General features: G+C 38.3%; 1 protein-coding gene across 3 annotated transcripts in view; it reads right to left on the bottom strand.

The window, feature by feature from the left end:
- Positions 1 to 6633: 6633 nt before the first annotated feature.
- Positions 6634 to 16746, bottom strand: part of mlxip (MLX interacting protein) — a 19248-nt gene continuing 9135 nt past the window's right edge. Inside the window, exons 5-17 of one of the 3 annotated variants that reach the window (XM_034872840.1) lie at positions 16239 to 16280; positions 15621 to 15861; positions 15365 to 15454; positions 15149 to 15213; positions 13716 to 14256; positions 12397 to 12500; positions 12024 to 12135; positions 11319 to 11413; positions 10183 to 10290; positions 9894 to 10021; positions 9666 to 9789; positions 8866 to 8995; positions 6634 to 7461 (exon numbers count right to left, since the gene is read on the bottom strand). In XM_034872840.1, coding sequence (XP_034728731.1) covers positions 7334 to 7461; positions 8866 to 8995; positions 9666 to 9789; positions 9894 to 10021; positions 10183 to 10290; positions 11319 to 11413; positions 12024 to 12135; positions 12397 to 12500; positions 13716 to 14256; positions 15149 to 15213; positions 15365 to 15454; positions 15621 to 15861; positions 16239 to 16280 — 1908 coding nt within the window. In that variant the 3' untranslated portion in view covers positions 6634 to 7333. Of the gene's footprint in view, positions 7462 to 8865; positions 8996 to 9665; positions 9790 to 9893; positions 10022 to 10182; positions 10291 to 11297; positions 11414 to 12023; positions 12136 to 12396; positions 12501 to 13715; positions 14257 to 15148; positions 15214 to 15364; positions 15455 to 15620; positions 15862 to 16238; positions 16281 to 16746 lie in introns of all 3 variants that reach the window. The other 2 variants (XM_034872841.1, XM_034872839.1) reach the window with 2 other exon arrangements.

Below are 16746 nucleotides of genomic sequence, written 5' to 3'. Positions count from 1 at the left end.
TGATGAATGTCTGTACCGGATTTCTTAGCAATCCTTTTAATATTTGTTGAGACACATAACCTAAAAAACATAAATAGGCTATCAACCTCAGGTGGCACACTAGGAAAGGTCAGGGGATCACATGAGTAAAAGAGAGTGAACCTCTGGGGACCATGAATGTGGGGACATCCTTCTATGGCAATCAATAAAAAAGTTGACCCATTGGACTAAAATGTGTGACCAAAAGTTGTAAGTCAATTGTTGTAATAACGGATACATTGATCAATATTATCTTGATTTTCCATTACTAATGATACTTAACATCTCTTATATATGAGGAACACCGCGTGTGTCATCCACGTCCACAGCAAAGGTATCTCAGAGACAGGACTCATGTTACTTGGAAATACCTTATCAATATCAATTATAATTTGAATTATTGCGTCATAGTATACACTGCAACAACTCAAAATTAGGCATCGGTAAACAACAAAAACAAAGTTAACGGAGATGAACCATGCCGGTTTACCATCATACCCTCTCAAGGTTCGGTGGCATCATAACAACTGTTCTTGAATGCCTCTGCAGTTTTTTTTCCTTTCAACCAGCAAACATCAAATGTCTCGATCACTCTGTGGCAGTTTACAATGTCTTCCCACATTAAACCACTGTGGTGAGCTGTGGCCTACAATTGCAAAATAGAAACATTTACAACAAGATGTATTGAATGATAATGATACAAAGGCGTCATGCACCCAGTGATGGCATGCAACCAAAAAATCCCACGGTTCGATATATAAGCACAGTGTGTGCCAGTTTAGGACCATTAACTCAACAGCTAAAAGGCAAAAGTCACACCATGTCTGTCGTCAAAGGTAAGCTTCTTTTCGAATGAAAGTTCAATAATTTACGATATTTATTTCCTGCATAGAGTAACAAAATTAAAAACTTGATTGATTGATGGATTAATTGACTGATGGGTCTTAGGGCAAGCTGCCTAAAATGTAAAATGAGCTTTTAAGCAACATTTTCTTACATTATATTATCTTCTCTCAGTAAAAGAAATGTAGACTCTGTGATGTTGTTTTATTTACCCTTGAGGAAGCTTCTGGCTGACTTGCTATGCAGATGATAGCATCATACTCTTTTGTGTGTAACCTCTGCAGAGCTGCTGCTTTCTTACATTGTGATGCTGCACATCGCCTCCATGGCCTCCAGACCAGTTCCATCTGCTCCCGATCATGTGATCAATGAGCTTCAAAAGAACATGGACCCTCTCTGGCTAGTTAGGTGTGACCTACTAAAAGCAGAACAGGATTATGTAAGTAAACACGTCTTTCTTTAAGTTTAAAAAGTTGAAAGTAACAACATTTTCATATTTTTAGAACTATATTTTACATGAGATGTATTCAGTGGTTAAATCCAATAATGCAACACAACAAAACCATTACTACAAAGTGAAGTTGCCGCCTCACCAGTGTTAGAATGTAATTACTTCAGTACACATTCAAGGTACTTGTACTTTACTTGAATATTTCTATTTTTTTCTACACATTTCCTACTACACTGCATCTCAGATGCAAAAATTGTAATACAGTGAGAACCATGTATTTCCAAATGTGGTGGTTTTAAATTAGATTTCTTCTGATAAACTACAAGATGAAGTGTTCTTTTATGTGGTGAGAAGATTCTCCTTCTTAAGTTAAATACCCCGGTTCAAAACCCTTGTGGCATCATGTTGTACGATGATTTTATAGAACAGGATGCATTACTGTAGATTAGATACCCAACATAGAACTATATAAAGGAGTTCAAATAGTGCACCATTGAACATCTACATCAGTAAAATGCAACATAATGCAGTAGTAATATTGTGATTCTTATTATGATGATGATGATTATTTAGTTGTTATGATACATACATTACATATATTACTTCCTGTCTAGGTCAAGCTTATGTCAATTACTAAAGAAGAGTCACGGAGTTTAGAGCGCCCAGAGGGGATAACTTCTGGAAACACCACAGAAGAAATAAAGGCCTCCATCTGTGCCATCCTCGACTACCTCGGCAAACACCTGCCGACAATCATCAAGAACGTTGCCATTCCCCACGAGGGTCAGGCCCTCGATGAGCACCCCGTCCTCAAAAAAACAAACATGTTTCTTAATCATTTCAAAAGAACTGTAGACTTATGGGCGTCTAACACTACGCATTGTGAAAGAAAAGTTAAAACTTTAGACGATTACACTATGAAAAAACTTGGCTATGGAATCATTTACCATACCAGGCAATGGGTGGAGACTTTCACAAACACAACCACCTCCTGTATGCTGTAAACGTATGACAACACTTATTGACAACTTATTTATTTCAGTATTTATTTATCTATTAGAGTGTTATGTAAGGTTTTGTATATTTATTTATTTATTTATAGTTGGTTGTTTTTAATATATTTATATTGAATGATGTCTCCCACGTTGTCTGGCCTTGTGCTGCTACATTCTGACTGTGTGATTGAAAAGTTGGTTATAATAAAATATGTAAAGTAAACCCCTTATCTTTTTTTTAAACAATGATTGCACTGCAAGAAGAGAATTTACGGGTTCTTCATCATCCTCTTTTACAATACAGCCTTGTGGTGTGGTGTAACCCATCATTATCACAAACGCACACGTACACACACACACACACACACACACACACACACACACACACACACACACACACACACACACACACACGCACACACACACAAGCTTCTTTAACATTTACTCTAGCCTACAGTATGTTGATCTTGAGGGAGGAATGCCAGGAGATTAAAATAGCAAGTTGAGGGTGATTTGAAATCTGATGCAGTCATAAAGTTAAACCTTGAGGGAATGCAGGCACCTTTACAAATAGGCTATTCATATTTTAGATTTCAGAACAAATTCCTTATCTTACACATGTTCACTTGATCTTCTTCTGGCCTGTAGCCTATGACTATTAGGATAATACAGGCATATAGGCTACACATATGACAATCATTTATTTTTCCTATTCACAAAAAAGATAATATCAAATTAAGTTTAAGATTTAATCTGACTGTAGGTGCATTAAGGGATGCGTAGGCTTTTCTAAAAAAAGAGATTCCTAGGGGCTCTAGGTAACCCCAGAGTGCAAAACTGAATTCTAAACATGTATGACAGTTTCAGTGACAGCCCCGAAACACGCAGGGGAAAATATGAAAATGAAGATCATTATCTAAAGAGTCACAATAAAAGTAATCATCAATTGAAAGATTTTTTAGAGAAAGTATCACATCATCAGAAAGCCTGCTGACCAAAGCCTTCTGCTGTCATGGATTGTCGTGCTGGTAAGAATCTTATAGTGCATCTCAGAGTCCCGCAATGTCTGTTTAAAACAGGCAGTCCTACAACTTGGGGCAAAGTTGCACAACATTGAAACTCTCTAGTAGCCTAGCGACAGCAGAACCTCACTCGTTCTCTCTCTCTTTCTCTCTCTCTCTCTCTCTCTCTCTCTTGAAATCTAATTAATCTTCACTGTGTTTTATGTCACTGCTGCAGTCGTCATCTTCCTGTGTCTGCTCAATGCACATGCAGCCTGCGGACCTGTTGGACACGGAACAAAAACCGGGGCCTTGAACGCAACCATCCAGTGGATGCAGGAGCAGATACGGACCGCTCTTGGCCCCCTCGTAAGCATTTTGGTGCTTCATTGAATCTATTCACTACTAATCAAAGGGAATTTGCTTCTGCTTTAGTCACACTGAGAGCATTCCTTGAGTAAATTTAGTATACTTTTTAGATAGCCTACCTGGGTTTTACTCTGATATACTGACTCTGGTGTACTATTACTCTGATATACTGACTCTGGTATACTATTACTCTGATATACTGACTCTGATACACTATTACTCTGATACTGACCAAGACCGTCTCCTGCCTGTCGTTTCTAAAATCCACTTTAAGATCTTAATGTTTGATTTTAAATCTCTTAATGGGCTGGCAACATCATATTTATCTGATGTGCTGATTTTCCATACTCCAGTCAGAGCTCCAGTCTGCTTTTAAATTGTCCCAGCAAGTCCTAAGCTCCAGAACTCTCTTCCTCTCAACATTAGAGCACCTACCTCTATTGAGAGTTTTAAATCACTATTAAAAACTCATCTTTTTTGCACTGGCTTTTAACACAAGCTGAGCTGTGACATTTTATTGTTGTTTTTGCTTTGATTGAAGTTTTTCTCTGGTGTCTGTTTTTATTGTTTTGGACCTATTCTGTTTTAGAAGGTTTTTTTCCGGTTATTTATTATGCTTTTATCATATGTTGTTATCTATATTTGTAAAGCACTTTGGGGCAGTAGTGACTGTTTGTAAATGTGCTATAGAAATAAACTTTGACCTCGACCTTCCTGCAGGCGGAACCCGGACTGGTTCCCAACATCTCCTGCTTGTCCCTGAACACAACGGAGCTGGTCGGGCTGGAGCAGCAGCCCTTAACCCGCCACCACCTCTCCTCCTTCAGCTGCTACATGCTGAAAATGTCTGAGCTGACCCCGGAGTTGTCGCAACAGCTGAAAAAAATCTGCCAGTACATAAGGAGCGTGGAGCTGTTGACGAGCGGACAGCCAGCCAGTCATTACTGCAGCCTACCCGTCTTTGAGCAGGAGGCGGACATGTATGTGTTTGTCAAATGTCTGCTGGAGCTTTTGGAACAGTGGCTCAGCAAAGCAATGCTTTGATTAATCTGAGTTTGAATGTGCATTATTTATTTTACAACTTTTAAATTTCAAAACATTCACCTGTGTAATCCAGTTTTATATGGATGAGAAAATATATAACTTTCAAAACAAGTTTGAAATTCTAATTAGTTTTGTTATCAGTATCTGATGTATTCAAAAACAAAGTGACATTCAAAATAAAGTAGCCCAAGTCAATATTTTCATTCTTTGCTTTTATTGTGATTCAGAATAATTTAAGCAATTTTAAAACTTCTTGCATGAAGACATTTGGGAACTTTGGAAGTGAACTATATGATGATGCAGCATCTAGAAAATATATTTACTTCTTAAAACAAATGAAATACAAGACTACATTTGTGGAGAGCCAAAGTGGGCAGATCCAACCTGCAATGATACTGTATAGCAGGTACAAAACCCACTCACAGAAACAGCAAACAAAAAGTTGGAAATGTGGTATGATAACCAATATCATAATCACACAAATGCAAAGCTGCAGTGTCTGGACTGGATCAGTGTGTAGAGCAGGTACGAATATAGTGAGAGGTTTATGACTCAACCAAGATGTCCAGGGTTCAAACCCCACCTGCTTCCTGCATGTCTTCCCCCCTCTCTCACCTTGCAGCCTGTCATATTAAAGGCAGAAAAGTCCAAAAATATTCTTGAAAATAAAAACAAATGCCAAGCTGCAGTGGAACAAGGCTTTGCATTATTAATTACATATAGACATGATTTTATTCACTTTTTAAGGGTTGAAGTTTGTTGACAGATTTTCCCATCTTACGGAAAATTGAGCAGCCTGTGCACCTCAGGCTGTACATTTCATTAATTCTATCTTGTAAAAAAGTCTTAAAAAGACATGTGCAATCCACAACACACATAATTCTGCACATTCATTAAATAAGAACTATCAGTGGGGCCATTTGCTACCCTAAAAAGAGTCAAAAGAGTTGTTCTGCACCAGAAAAACAACAACTAAAAACCCAAGTCACAAAATCAATATCTGCCTGAGGAGTGCAGAAAAAAACATGAAATAAATATTAAAGACAAAGACTAATCAGCCTGCAGAAATCATGAGTAAGAGCACTTTAATTGACTTTAAGGCTGTTGTATGTTGGACATGCTGACTAAACTGGCATGGTGTGTAATTCTCAAGCAGTCAACAGGGCGCCCTGACAAATATGTCAGTAACACAAAAAAAGAACAATGAATGGGTAAATTACTCTTTAATATGGCTCTTGCTATGTTTCTGTGTGTGCTGTGTCTTTTCACGCAGCAGACCGATTTCTCCTGTCTGTTGTTAACAATTAGTGTAACGATACGAGCACAAAACAACATTGGTAAATCATACCGTGTGATGAAACCTGTACCCTTGTACAAAGTTGATTTCCTGCTCTGAAGGACCCTGATTGGATTTGATCATAGCGGAGAAGAAAATGATTACGCCGACCAGCGCAGCCCTGAGTGACCAACAAAGACCCCAACAACACTATTGTGCATTTTGCTTAGATCTTGTAACACTGTAAATGTTTTAGTATATATCCGATCTAATCCAACTTTATTTTTTAAAGCACATTTAAACCAACTTGGTTGACCAAAGTGCTGGACGTTAACATGATGTAGGACAGATTATAAACACACAAGTAACAAAACGAACATTTAAAACAAGTTACTGAAAACGTATATAAAATCTGCACTGCTATTTCAGTCATGCTCCCTATGAGGGCTGTAAATAATACCGCTCCATTATGCTGTGACCTGCCCAGTAGAAACCCATGTATGTAACATACTGTTTTTTAGATGAAGGTTTTCTTGTACATTCTGCAGTTGAATTCACTGGAAATGGGCAGAGCAAGCAAAGTATGAAGGAAGATGGTCAGCATGGATTGAAAACCACAAAGAAACCACTATTGTAAAAGGCAAAATAACATTCGCCTGAGTAAATGAGGGATGGAAAAGACAATGACGCTCTCAGTTTTCTTATACTTATTTAGCACAGACCAGCTCACTGGTGATCAACTTCACCATGTTTCAGGCAATCCTCTACATTACATAAAAAAACAAACTACACTGTCAACTAGTCTTAATACAAAATCCCACATTTATCTCATCTCCTTGTGAAAAAAAACACATTCTATCCACATATTTTTTTACACCTGAGAGAGAACACAAAATGAACGATCACATAACATTTCCCTTTTTTAACACAATGTTTGTGTTTTTAAATTATGAAAGTTATTTAAATATGTATTGTTGTTCAAAAAGCAAACAACCAGTACCACCCTTATATAAAGTATTCAAAAAATCTTCACCCAAAGCAGGAGAAGGTTGTAACAGTTGCCGTCATTCAAAAATAACATGATTAAAGACATTTTCGCTATGTAATTGTAATTTGCATCATTCCCAAGAATCAATGTAAAACAAAACAAATGTATGATCATTTTACATAAAGAGTAAAAGAAAGCCAGACCTAACTTGCAAGTATCATTTCATTTATTTTCAGGGAAGTCTGTGGAAGACGTGGTGACCTTGCTGACTGGCTAAGGAGAAGGTAATCTTGTCATATGTCATTTCAATGATTGCTGTTAAAATGTTCATGTGGCTCTCGGGTCACCTCACCTCCTCTGAGAGCAAGGCTGTGTGTCTGTGTTGGAGACGGCTTGGAGGGCTTCTTCAGGCAGCAGGGACGGATCACTAAGTATGGACGTGGTTGTGCTGAGCTGGCGAAGGGTACTCAGCACCACTGAAAAACAAGAAACCACAATGTAATAACCATAACCCGACTGTAAAACACTGAATTTCGAAGTGGTCATTCTATGTATCTTTACAGAGACTTAAACATAGTTTTTTGTCATTCAGCCGCCCGTTCACAACATACAGTTGAGCGATTATACGTTGCAGGGCTCCAAAAAAAGAAAAGAAACAGAAGACAAGTAAAAAGAGAAACAGAATAAATATAAGTATGTGCAAAGAAAGTATGTGTAATATAAAATTAAAAACTATTATAACACGATTATGACTAGTGCAAGTATCACTAGCAGCAGGATGTGACTAGTGTTGTGTGTGTGTGTGTGTGTGTGTGTGTGTGTGTGTGTGTGTGTGTGTGGGAGGGGGGATTATAGGAAGTTCAGCAGTCTTATGACGTGGAGGATGAAGCCATGAAGGATGTTGTGGAACCTGGTTGTTCTGCATTTGAAGCTGCTCAAACCTCTTGCCAGAGGCCAGCAGGGAGCTGGTCAGGAAGGGTCCGTGAGCAGTGTCACGGATGGAAGGAGGTGCTACACGGGGGGCATGTACTTGATTCACAATTTTCAGAACGGATTGGGATTTGGCAGCTCAACTATCAACTATTTATAATGACTGGGTCTGGATGGAGGGCAACATGTCAATGTTCAACAGAATCTGATATTCAGTGTTGTCCATGACACTGTGGGCAAATTTATCATTTACAAGGATATTTCTCATGACTGCTGCATTAAACCCGCCCAGGTTTCCAGAATGCATAAGAAGGACATGCTAATGGATGCTAAGGACAGTGACTCAGCTGTCTTACTTACTGACTGACTCACTTACAACTCACAACCCATGATTTGAATGCAAGAAATTAACAGATTTTTCTTTTTAAATTTGAGGGGACTGCCCCGCCAGACATGGAATAGAAAGTTATGTTGTCATAGCTAGTCAGACGAAGTCAGGAACAAAAGCGTATTATTTTAAAGTAGGAGGTGAAAATAACTATTGGAAAGTGTTATCACTGTTTTTGCCCATGAGATTGAAGATGGAGTGATTTTACGCATCATAAAAAAAGAAAAGAGATGCGCTGTCAAATTTCCTGTCATGGTTGCTTGTTAACAGCTTGAAACAAGATAGCGGCATATAGGAAATATAAAATCTTGATTGAATTCCACATAGTGCTGATCTAACACTTTGCAGCTCAAAGAAAGTCCCCGCTGGGCTGCAAATCATTCACAACTCCAGATTCTATTGTTCTTTCCCCGACTCTGTTTCTTTGAATATTTTATTTTTATATATGTTCTGTAATGCCAGTATTCCTTTGTTATATAGTTTGTTAAAATCCCCCCAAAAAAGATAAAGTGGGCTGGTCAGGATCTTGCTGGATGTCTACAAGAAATAGTCCTTTACTTACTGGGTCTGAGGACTGGAAGGGAGCAGTGACGCTCTAGCCATTGCAGGGTGGTCTGACACAGCTCTGCCCTGCTTGTAGTTGACACCATCCCATTGAATGACTCAAAGAGAGGCTTGATAATGATGCTGAACTAGAATTGATGATGGTCAAGGATCAATTATACTACAGTGAGCCAAATACAATTATGCCTGACCTCTAACATGGAAATCTGTAGCTATTACCAACTCATGCTTCAATGTATGGGTCGCTTAACCTGAAAAAATATGCAACTAAATTAGAGATTGATTTGGCCTCCTCTGTAATAACAACACAAATCAGTAATTGAAATTCAGTTTATGATTGTCTTGATATAATGGATTCATTGCACACTGTATATGCATATTGTATAGCTCCATCAGAGATAATAGGAGCCCCTGACCACAAATACATGGTAGATACTGCATAACTGCATTTGGTAGATAACAAAGCAATTCCCCTTCATAACTACAGTTTGACTGGTCAAATTTTCACAGTGGATCTTTGTTTTTTGTCATATTTTAAAACCGCTAGGAACTGTGGCCACTGAATAAAAAGTTTAAAGACGTCTGTCTATATAAACAGGACTAACAGTAGCTTGGTTTTTCTCAAGAGCAATGGGAAGATATTTAATATTTCAGTTGTGTAACACTTACGTCTTATCAAGTCTTCCTTGATTGTGCAAGATACAGGATACAATCATCGAGTCAGAATCAAAGCCAAACGCTTACTCTGTGTTATTAATAAGCAGCTAACTGTGTTAGAGCACCTTCATTGAAGGATACGATCCAGAACTTCCAGTTCTGGCGAGTGCGGTCCTTTACATACTCATTGAACTTCTCTTGCATGCGGTTGACTCGATGCCGCCTGATGGGCACCCCTGTCGCAGGAAGCTGTTCCTGACACGAGCTGTGGTCAAGCAGCGACAAGAGACAGAAACAGTTAATATGTTAAGTGTCTGTGCAACTTGTATATCAGAAGAGGGGTGATGCATTCACGATGCTTCAACATACTTAATGGAGGTGTTGAGCTCTTCTATCTCCTCGCGTAGTCTCTTGGCCTCTTCCTGCAACTGCTGCCTCTCCTGTTGGAGCTTCCCAATGTGATCCACTGTCTTCTGCAATGTGACTGCATTACTGATCTAAATGCTCAAATTTAATGAATATGGTAGAAGGGGAGAAAGCAAATTAAATATTTAGAACTATATATGAAGCAAAAACTGTACACAAACACTGCCAAAATTAATGATGTCTTGAATCCATTATGGATGTTTTATGAAGACACACAGGTACACAGACTTACATTTATTTGTGACTTTAGAGTGGGAACCAAGTTGCAGAGTGTTTTAAAGCCAATGTTTATGTTTGATCGTCTCTTTTGCTCAGCAGATATGTGTGTTGTCCTCCGGCTCTGTCACACAACAACATTGGAAATATTACACAGAGGCTTACTGATATTGTGTCATATATTACAGAGGAAAAGCGGAAACGCTACTGATGTAATGGACTGGGCTATACATTTGCCCAGCCATTAAATTGAGTCTGTCCTAATTTATTTTTAGCATTGAGATTCATGGCTTTCCATAAACATTCTTAACACAAAGTGATATATATATATATTTTTTAAATCAAAACTTTCACCCAAATCAAAACATTTCAAAGATTGCCCAAGCCTCTGAGAGGCCAAAATGTCAGTAAATTTTAATATCCACACGGAAATGTAGCAATCATACTAGCATACAATTTATGTTAATTAGGGCTAAGCTTCATTCATAATATTGACATTCAAATTCTTAATCAACATTTAAAGCTGTGCACCTCTTTTATGTTTGCATGTCTATTCATCATGTTTAAACTCTGTATTTCTGCACAGTTGCAGATAAAGATTAGGCTAAACTAATATTATCAGCATTATACTATTTGTAGATTCTAGTGGTTGCTGCGTAGGATTGTTTCTGACTCGTGTGATCCAAACATTTCCAAAAGTCAAAACTGATTGGAAAAAAGATAGATGTAATAATTTCCAAAAAGACAAAAACATATTTTCATTGCTATTTAGCCTTTCAAAAAGAACATTTTCACTGCAGTCAAAAAGATGTTTGCTCTCCCGCTTGCTGCACACAAATGGAGGAACGCTATGCAAGTGCATTAATGAGGCTGTCTAGCAGCAATCTAACAGCAACATAAAGTACATTTATGTAACCAAATAATATTTTTTCAAGGACTTTGATTAATTTTTAGAGGGTGATGATGTCATACAATAGACAGACATTCAAAGTTTCATTCAAAAACCTCAATTAACACTTTGAATGTGAAAGAAAAATGACATTTGGTATAGCCCTAATATTAAGAAACATAGATAGATAAATACTCTACTCCTCCCAAAGAATATTTTAGTAAACCAACACAAACACAAACCTGATTTTGTTCATTCTTCACCAGAGGTGTACCGCTGCTGCTGATCAGTGACTGGGGACTAGGAATTTGATCTAACCCACATGGCGATCCATGACTTGATCCAGGCTGATTGTGACCTGGAAAGAAAAAACAAACAAAGTTGCAGCAAGTTGTGGGTTTGTATCATGGACAGTTAATATTAATGGACAAACCATCTGGTTAAGGCGAATTGCTGCAAATGTGGAAGTGCCTTCTACCTGCATTCTCCAGCAGGGGGCGGCTCGTGTGGTTGCAAACGGAGGTCGGTTAGTGTAGAAGTCAATGAGAAAGTGACCCACTTCTCACTTGATTTATTACCTCAGTACACACTTTCATAATATGTTTATGGTCTCAATCACTAGTTTTAAGTCTTCTGCTAAATAGAATGATGTTAATTCTTTTTTAAATTATGTCTTGTTGATTTTAAAATCAGCAATAAAGCGGGGGGGTGTTTAAGGGCGTGGCTATGATGTGATTACCATTGAAAGTGTGTAACGTAGAGTGTAGGGGCTCTTCTCTAAGTCTTCCTCCCTCTCTTCTAAAACCGTCACATCCGGAACCAGGATGACTGCGCACGTAATGGCAAACTAGTCGACTCATAGCGGATTTCCAAAACCAATTAGTGACGTCACACATGCTCTGCCCATTAATATTTACAGTCTGTGGTTTGGAGTCATGATGTGCTTTCTGGGTAAAGTGAAGTCTTACCGACACTAGAGGAGGCTTTCTGATTCCTGCGGCTGGAAGAATAAGACTTTCCTTTGGGGAGAATAGGCTGGGGAGACTTCTTTGTCTTAGACAAAATGTGAAATCCAGGAGCCTAAGATACATGAAAAGAGAGCAGATAGACAGGAAATAAAAAAAAAAAACTACAAGACCGAGAAGCACAAAAAATGAAACATTATATTTCTTTACTTTGTAACTGATCACCTGAGTGTAAGACTAATAACGTTTTATCTTCAGATTTATAAATTAAACACAGCGAAGTAAACAATGAAACGGAAATATTGCAGTTTTTTAATTTTCTATTGGCAACTCAATAATTTTCAAACCCACTGTGGCACAAGAGATGAAAACATACCACTCCAAGTTGAGGAGGAGGGATGACCACTCCAGTATTATGGACCACATCTGCTTTAAGAGGTGTCGGTGAAACAATTACAGCATTGGGACCTTGGAAAGGGGCTGAGAGAACGAACAATGACTGTAAGGCACTGTAGTGTTATTTCAAGTACTTTCACACGTAAACATCCAATAATGAGTTTTTGACATATAAGTGTCTAGGGACCATATAGGCTGTCTATTCAGGAAATAAAATTCGTAGGTAACATAGTCTTAACAAGTTTCATCTTTCTAAATAGGTTTCTGGCCAAAAATCTTGAGAGTGAATTTTACAAAGATAAGCTGTTCTACTAAAATGAAAGCAAGCAGCACCCTTGGCGCAAAAAGGTTGGGCTGCCGACCATGGACTGTAATTGTTATAGATATTATTTGCCTTTTATTAGCTTTACACTATATGAGAGCTAGTATATCAAGTATACTAACAGTGGTTGGTTCTAAAATACTGAAATACATGTTGAAATTGTTGAGATTATTTTACAAAATATAATTGTTTGCGCCAGAGATTATTTTCCTCAATTTATCTACCAATATAGTTCCATTGGAAATCTGGCAACAGATGTTTTCTTCTGTCCATCAAAAAACAATATCAGGGGTACAAGCTACCTTGACTCAGATTAATTACAAACATTGTTGTAAATCAAGATGACTGAGAAACAAAGTATTTAGTGCTATCTTGTGGTAATTAACTTAAAGTGACACAGCTCCACCATCAGATCAACAGTGTCAACCCTCATGTTGTCCTTGGGTCAAATTGACCCGTTTTCCTATATCCTTGTGCTTTTTAATTACCCAAAATAACATGATTGATTCCATACAACGCTCTTTGGCGAGTACAAATCTCTACTTTCCTTAATATTGGGGTGTCTTATTCAATTTTATAGCATTTGGAAAAAGATATTGAAGTGGTTTTGAAATAGTATTGAGGAAAAGTTGACATATTCCAGTCTTTGATTATCCATCAACATCCTTTAATTTTAGTCTAAATAATTCCTAACTTCTGCTTTTATAACTCAAACATTAGGTATAATTTCTTAAAAATAAGGTTTAACGACCATATATTCCCTAAAAAACTGTAAAACTAAAGTTAATAAGTTAGTGTTACGTAGTGTTGAAAACGTCAAAAAAAGTGACAAACACTGAAAAAAGTATTGAAAAAAGGGAGAAAAACGTAAGAAAAAGTTCCCAACAAAAGTGTTGATTTTCAATTTTGACGGGAAGACAACACAAGGGTTAAATACACAAATTCTCTTCTCTATCTTGAGATCAGATACAACAGACCTGAAAGGATGAGGCGTTTTTTGTTTGAACCAGGTGACAGAAAGGGGCGAGGCAAGGCAAAAGTCTGAGGGTGCTGGACAGGAGTGGCAGGTAATGGAGCCAAAGGCTGGAGTTGGGAAGGAGAAGCTGGAGGTTGTGTAGATATGGAGCTATATTCTGAGGCGTGGCTAAAGGTGGTTTCTGCATCGCTGGGTGTGACAATAGAGGAGGCCGTGTGTGTTATCACAGACTGTGCTACTGTCTCATCCAGCACGGAGGTGTTGTCCAATGGTAGTGGAATCATGGGTGCTGCTGAGGCCATGTCCCGACCTGGAAGGCACTGTGCCAAAGGATCATGGGATAATGACTGAGAGACTGAGGAAACAACTACTTGATCACTGGGCGCCACCTGCCCAGGAAACAGAGGCATGTAGTTTTGTACATAGGCAGCATTACTACCACCACCTGTTCGACTGGTTTGACTGGCCATGGGAGAAGGGGTGGGCAGGGGCCCAGGAGGGGAGATGTGGTTGCTTGTGAGCATGGAGGACATTAACTGGGCCTGGCAAGGGATGACATAAGAAAAAGGAACACCACACTTAGTCATTACTTCCAGTGAAAAATGAAACAGAAGAGATGCAATTCTATGTTCTAAGTTTATATTAGCTGTAAAATTGTTTATTTGTGCTGGTTAAGGTTATGAAACACACTAAAGCTTTTATTTTATTGGATTCATTACTCATTCATTTATTAATGCATAATAGATTTTCTGGCTGCTCAATACTGACACTGTAGCTTAATTTTCTGCATCCAACTTGCACTAAAGAAAAAAACATTACTTCTCATAACAAACATCTGTCAAATTAGCTGAATTTATAGTATTAGTCTTTCTATTTACCCAGGCAGATGCAAAATACATTTTTTTAATGTTTCAACTGGAAATAAGAGAGGGGTTAAAGTCCATCCCCTGGCTTCCAGTGAATTGAAGATGAACATGCCCTTAACTACACCAACATGCTGGCCAAATATACCTTATGGTACAGCTATCAGATACAGTTACTGTTGTCGTTCTGTACCTAAAGGTCAAACAAGGACCTGTGGTAAGGCTGCATTTATAGACCTAACAGCATATAAGGCTAAATAAAACTTCAAGGAGAAGGACAGCATGAAAGAGAAGCTAAATATTTTGCCACATTTTGAGTGAGTGATTGGTTCTCAGAAGACTAAAAGTTGAATGTTTGGCAGTTTGATGAGAAAGTCATGTTTGAAAAGTGCTTTGTAAATAAAGTTTAGTAATATTATTATTTTACATAGATTTTTTTTGGAACTACTTTAAGACAGAAAGATGGGGAACAACTGACCAAAAAGTAAGTCAAGGAAAAACAATCCTTGAAAACATTCTAATCATGGTGGTGTGTGAGTTTTAGGGGACTGTGCCTTGGGATGGTGTTTACCTGTGACTGAGAGCTGCTGCTGGGTAGAGGGGTGACAGATGGCGGACGGAGGCTGTGAAATAAGTCTGGAACAAGAGTCTCTATGTTAGCTAGAGGTTAGTAAAAACGCTCTATTTTTTTGTGTTAGGCTAAGCCAACTACTTTAGCAGAGTTCCTAGAACATGTGCACTATTAGCAGGTGTGCAGTGCTCCTGGAGCTATTTGTAGTGCTCCTACCTTGCAGTGGATCAAAGGAGTCCATGAAGTCTAAGTTGGGTTGTAAAGGAATGAGTCCTGGTTGGATCATGTCTGCGTTCCCTGCATGAGCTGAGTAAGGCAAAGAGGCCGCAGTAGGGAAAGTAGGGGGGAAGACATGACAGTAGTGAAAGACAAGGAGTATCAAACCAATTATTTAATCACATATTTAGTGAGTAGGAAGATACTAAAAATAGAATTAGGATGTCTACTGTATTCATAGAATGGATTTTCTCACCAATCTCCCTTGGATTAGGCCAGGCTATGTGCTGGTGTGAGGCCAACGTAGAGAACAATGTGTCTGAAAACTCAGACATCAGAACATCCATATCAAAGAGGGGGTCCATCTCCATAGGGGCAGGTGTTTCATTAAGCCTACGAGGCACACGGCGTACAGCGGCCTCTTCATCCTGGTAAAAGGAGACACGGAGCATGTCTGGAGAGACTTCCCCAAACAGCGATAACTGCTCCTCTGGTCCCTTTGAGTGTTCAAAAGGCAACCACCAAGCAAGTTAATGACACACAAGCATGCAGTGTTGAGTACAACAAACATGGGATGGCACTAAACTAATAAACAACACTTTGTCTCCATGCTTCCTTTTTCAAATCACCTTATGTATATATGGATTTATTATCTTGTCAGCAAGTTACAAATTAGGTGAAACCAGTCCAAAAAATGTTTACATAGTAAAAGATTATATTTTAAAAAGTATATAATAACGTGAGGGGGACTGGGTTTGTATGTGTTATTTACATAAATGCCCTATCAACATCTGGTTGAACAGATGCTGATAGCAATGTTCATGTTAGTACTAACAGTACTTTGGAGGGATGCGCATGATGCAGTTTTGCATACCTTAAGCAAGCTTGAGAGGTCGTCATCCTTGTGCTTCTGTAACTATAAAAGAGAGTGCCACATTAGATAAATTATTTTTTATGAAAAATCAAAAATATGATACATATATAGAAATACCCTGTATGCCCCTGAACTATTACGGTGCATACAGTGGGGTGAACAAGTATTATATACACTGCTGATTTTGCAGGTTTTCCTACTTACAAAGCATGTACAGGTCTGTAATTTTTACCATAGGTACTCTTCAACTGTGAGACGGAATCTAAAACACAAATCCAGAAAATCACATTGTATGATTTTTAAATAATTAATTTGCATTTTATTGCATGACATAAGTATTTGATACATCAGGAAAGCAGAACTTAATATTTGGTACAGAAATCTCTATTGGCAATTACATAGATCATACGTTTGCTGTACTTCTTGACCAGGTTTGCACACACTGCAGCAGGGATTTTGGCCCACTCCTCCATACAGACCTTCTCCAGATTCTTCAGGTTTCAGGGCT

The sequence above is a fragment of the Etheostoma cragini genome, chromosome 5 (genome assembly GCF_013103735.1).
Source record: "Etheostoma cragini isolate CJK2018 chromosome 5, CSU_Ecrag_1.0, whole genome shotgun sequence".
In the NCBI taxonomy this organism is placed as follows: Eukaryota; Metazoa; Chordata; class Actinopteri; order Perciformes; family Percidae; genus Etheostoma; species Etheostoma cragini.
Note: the sequence above shows the minus strand (reverse complement) of the source record. Positions and strands in the feature narration are given on the sequence as shown.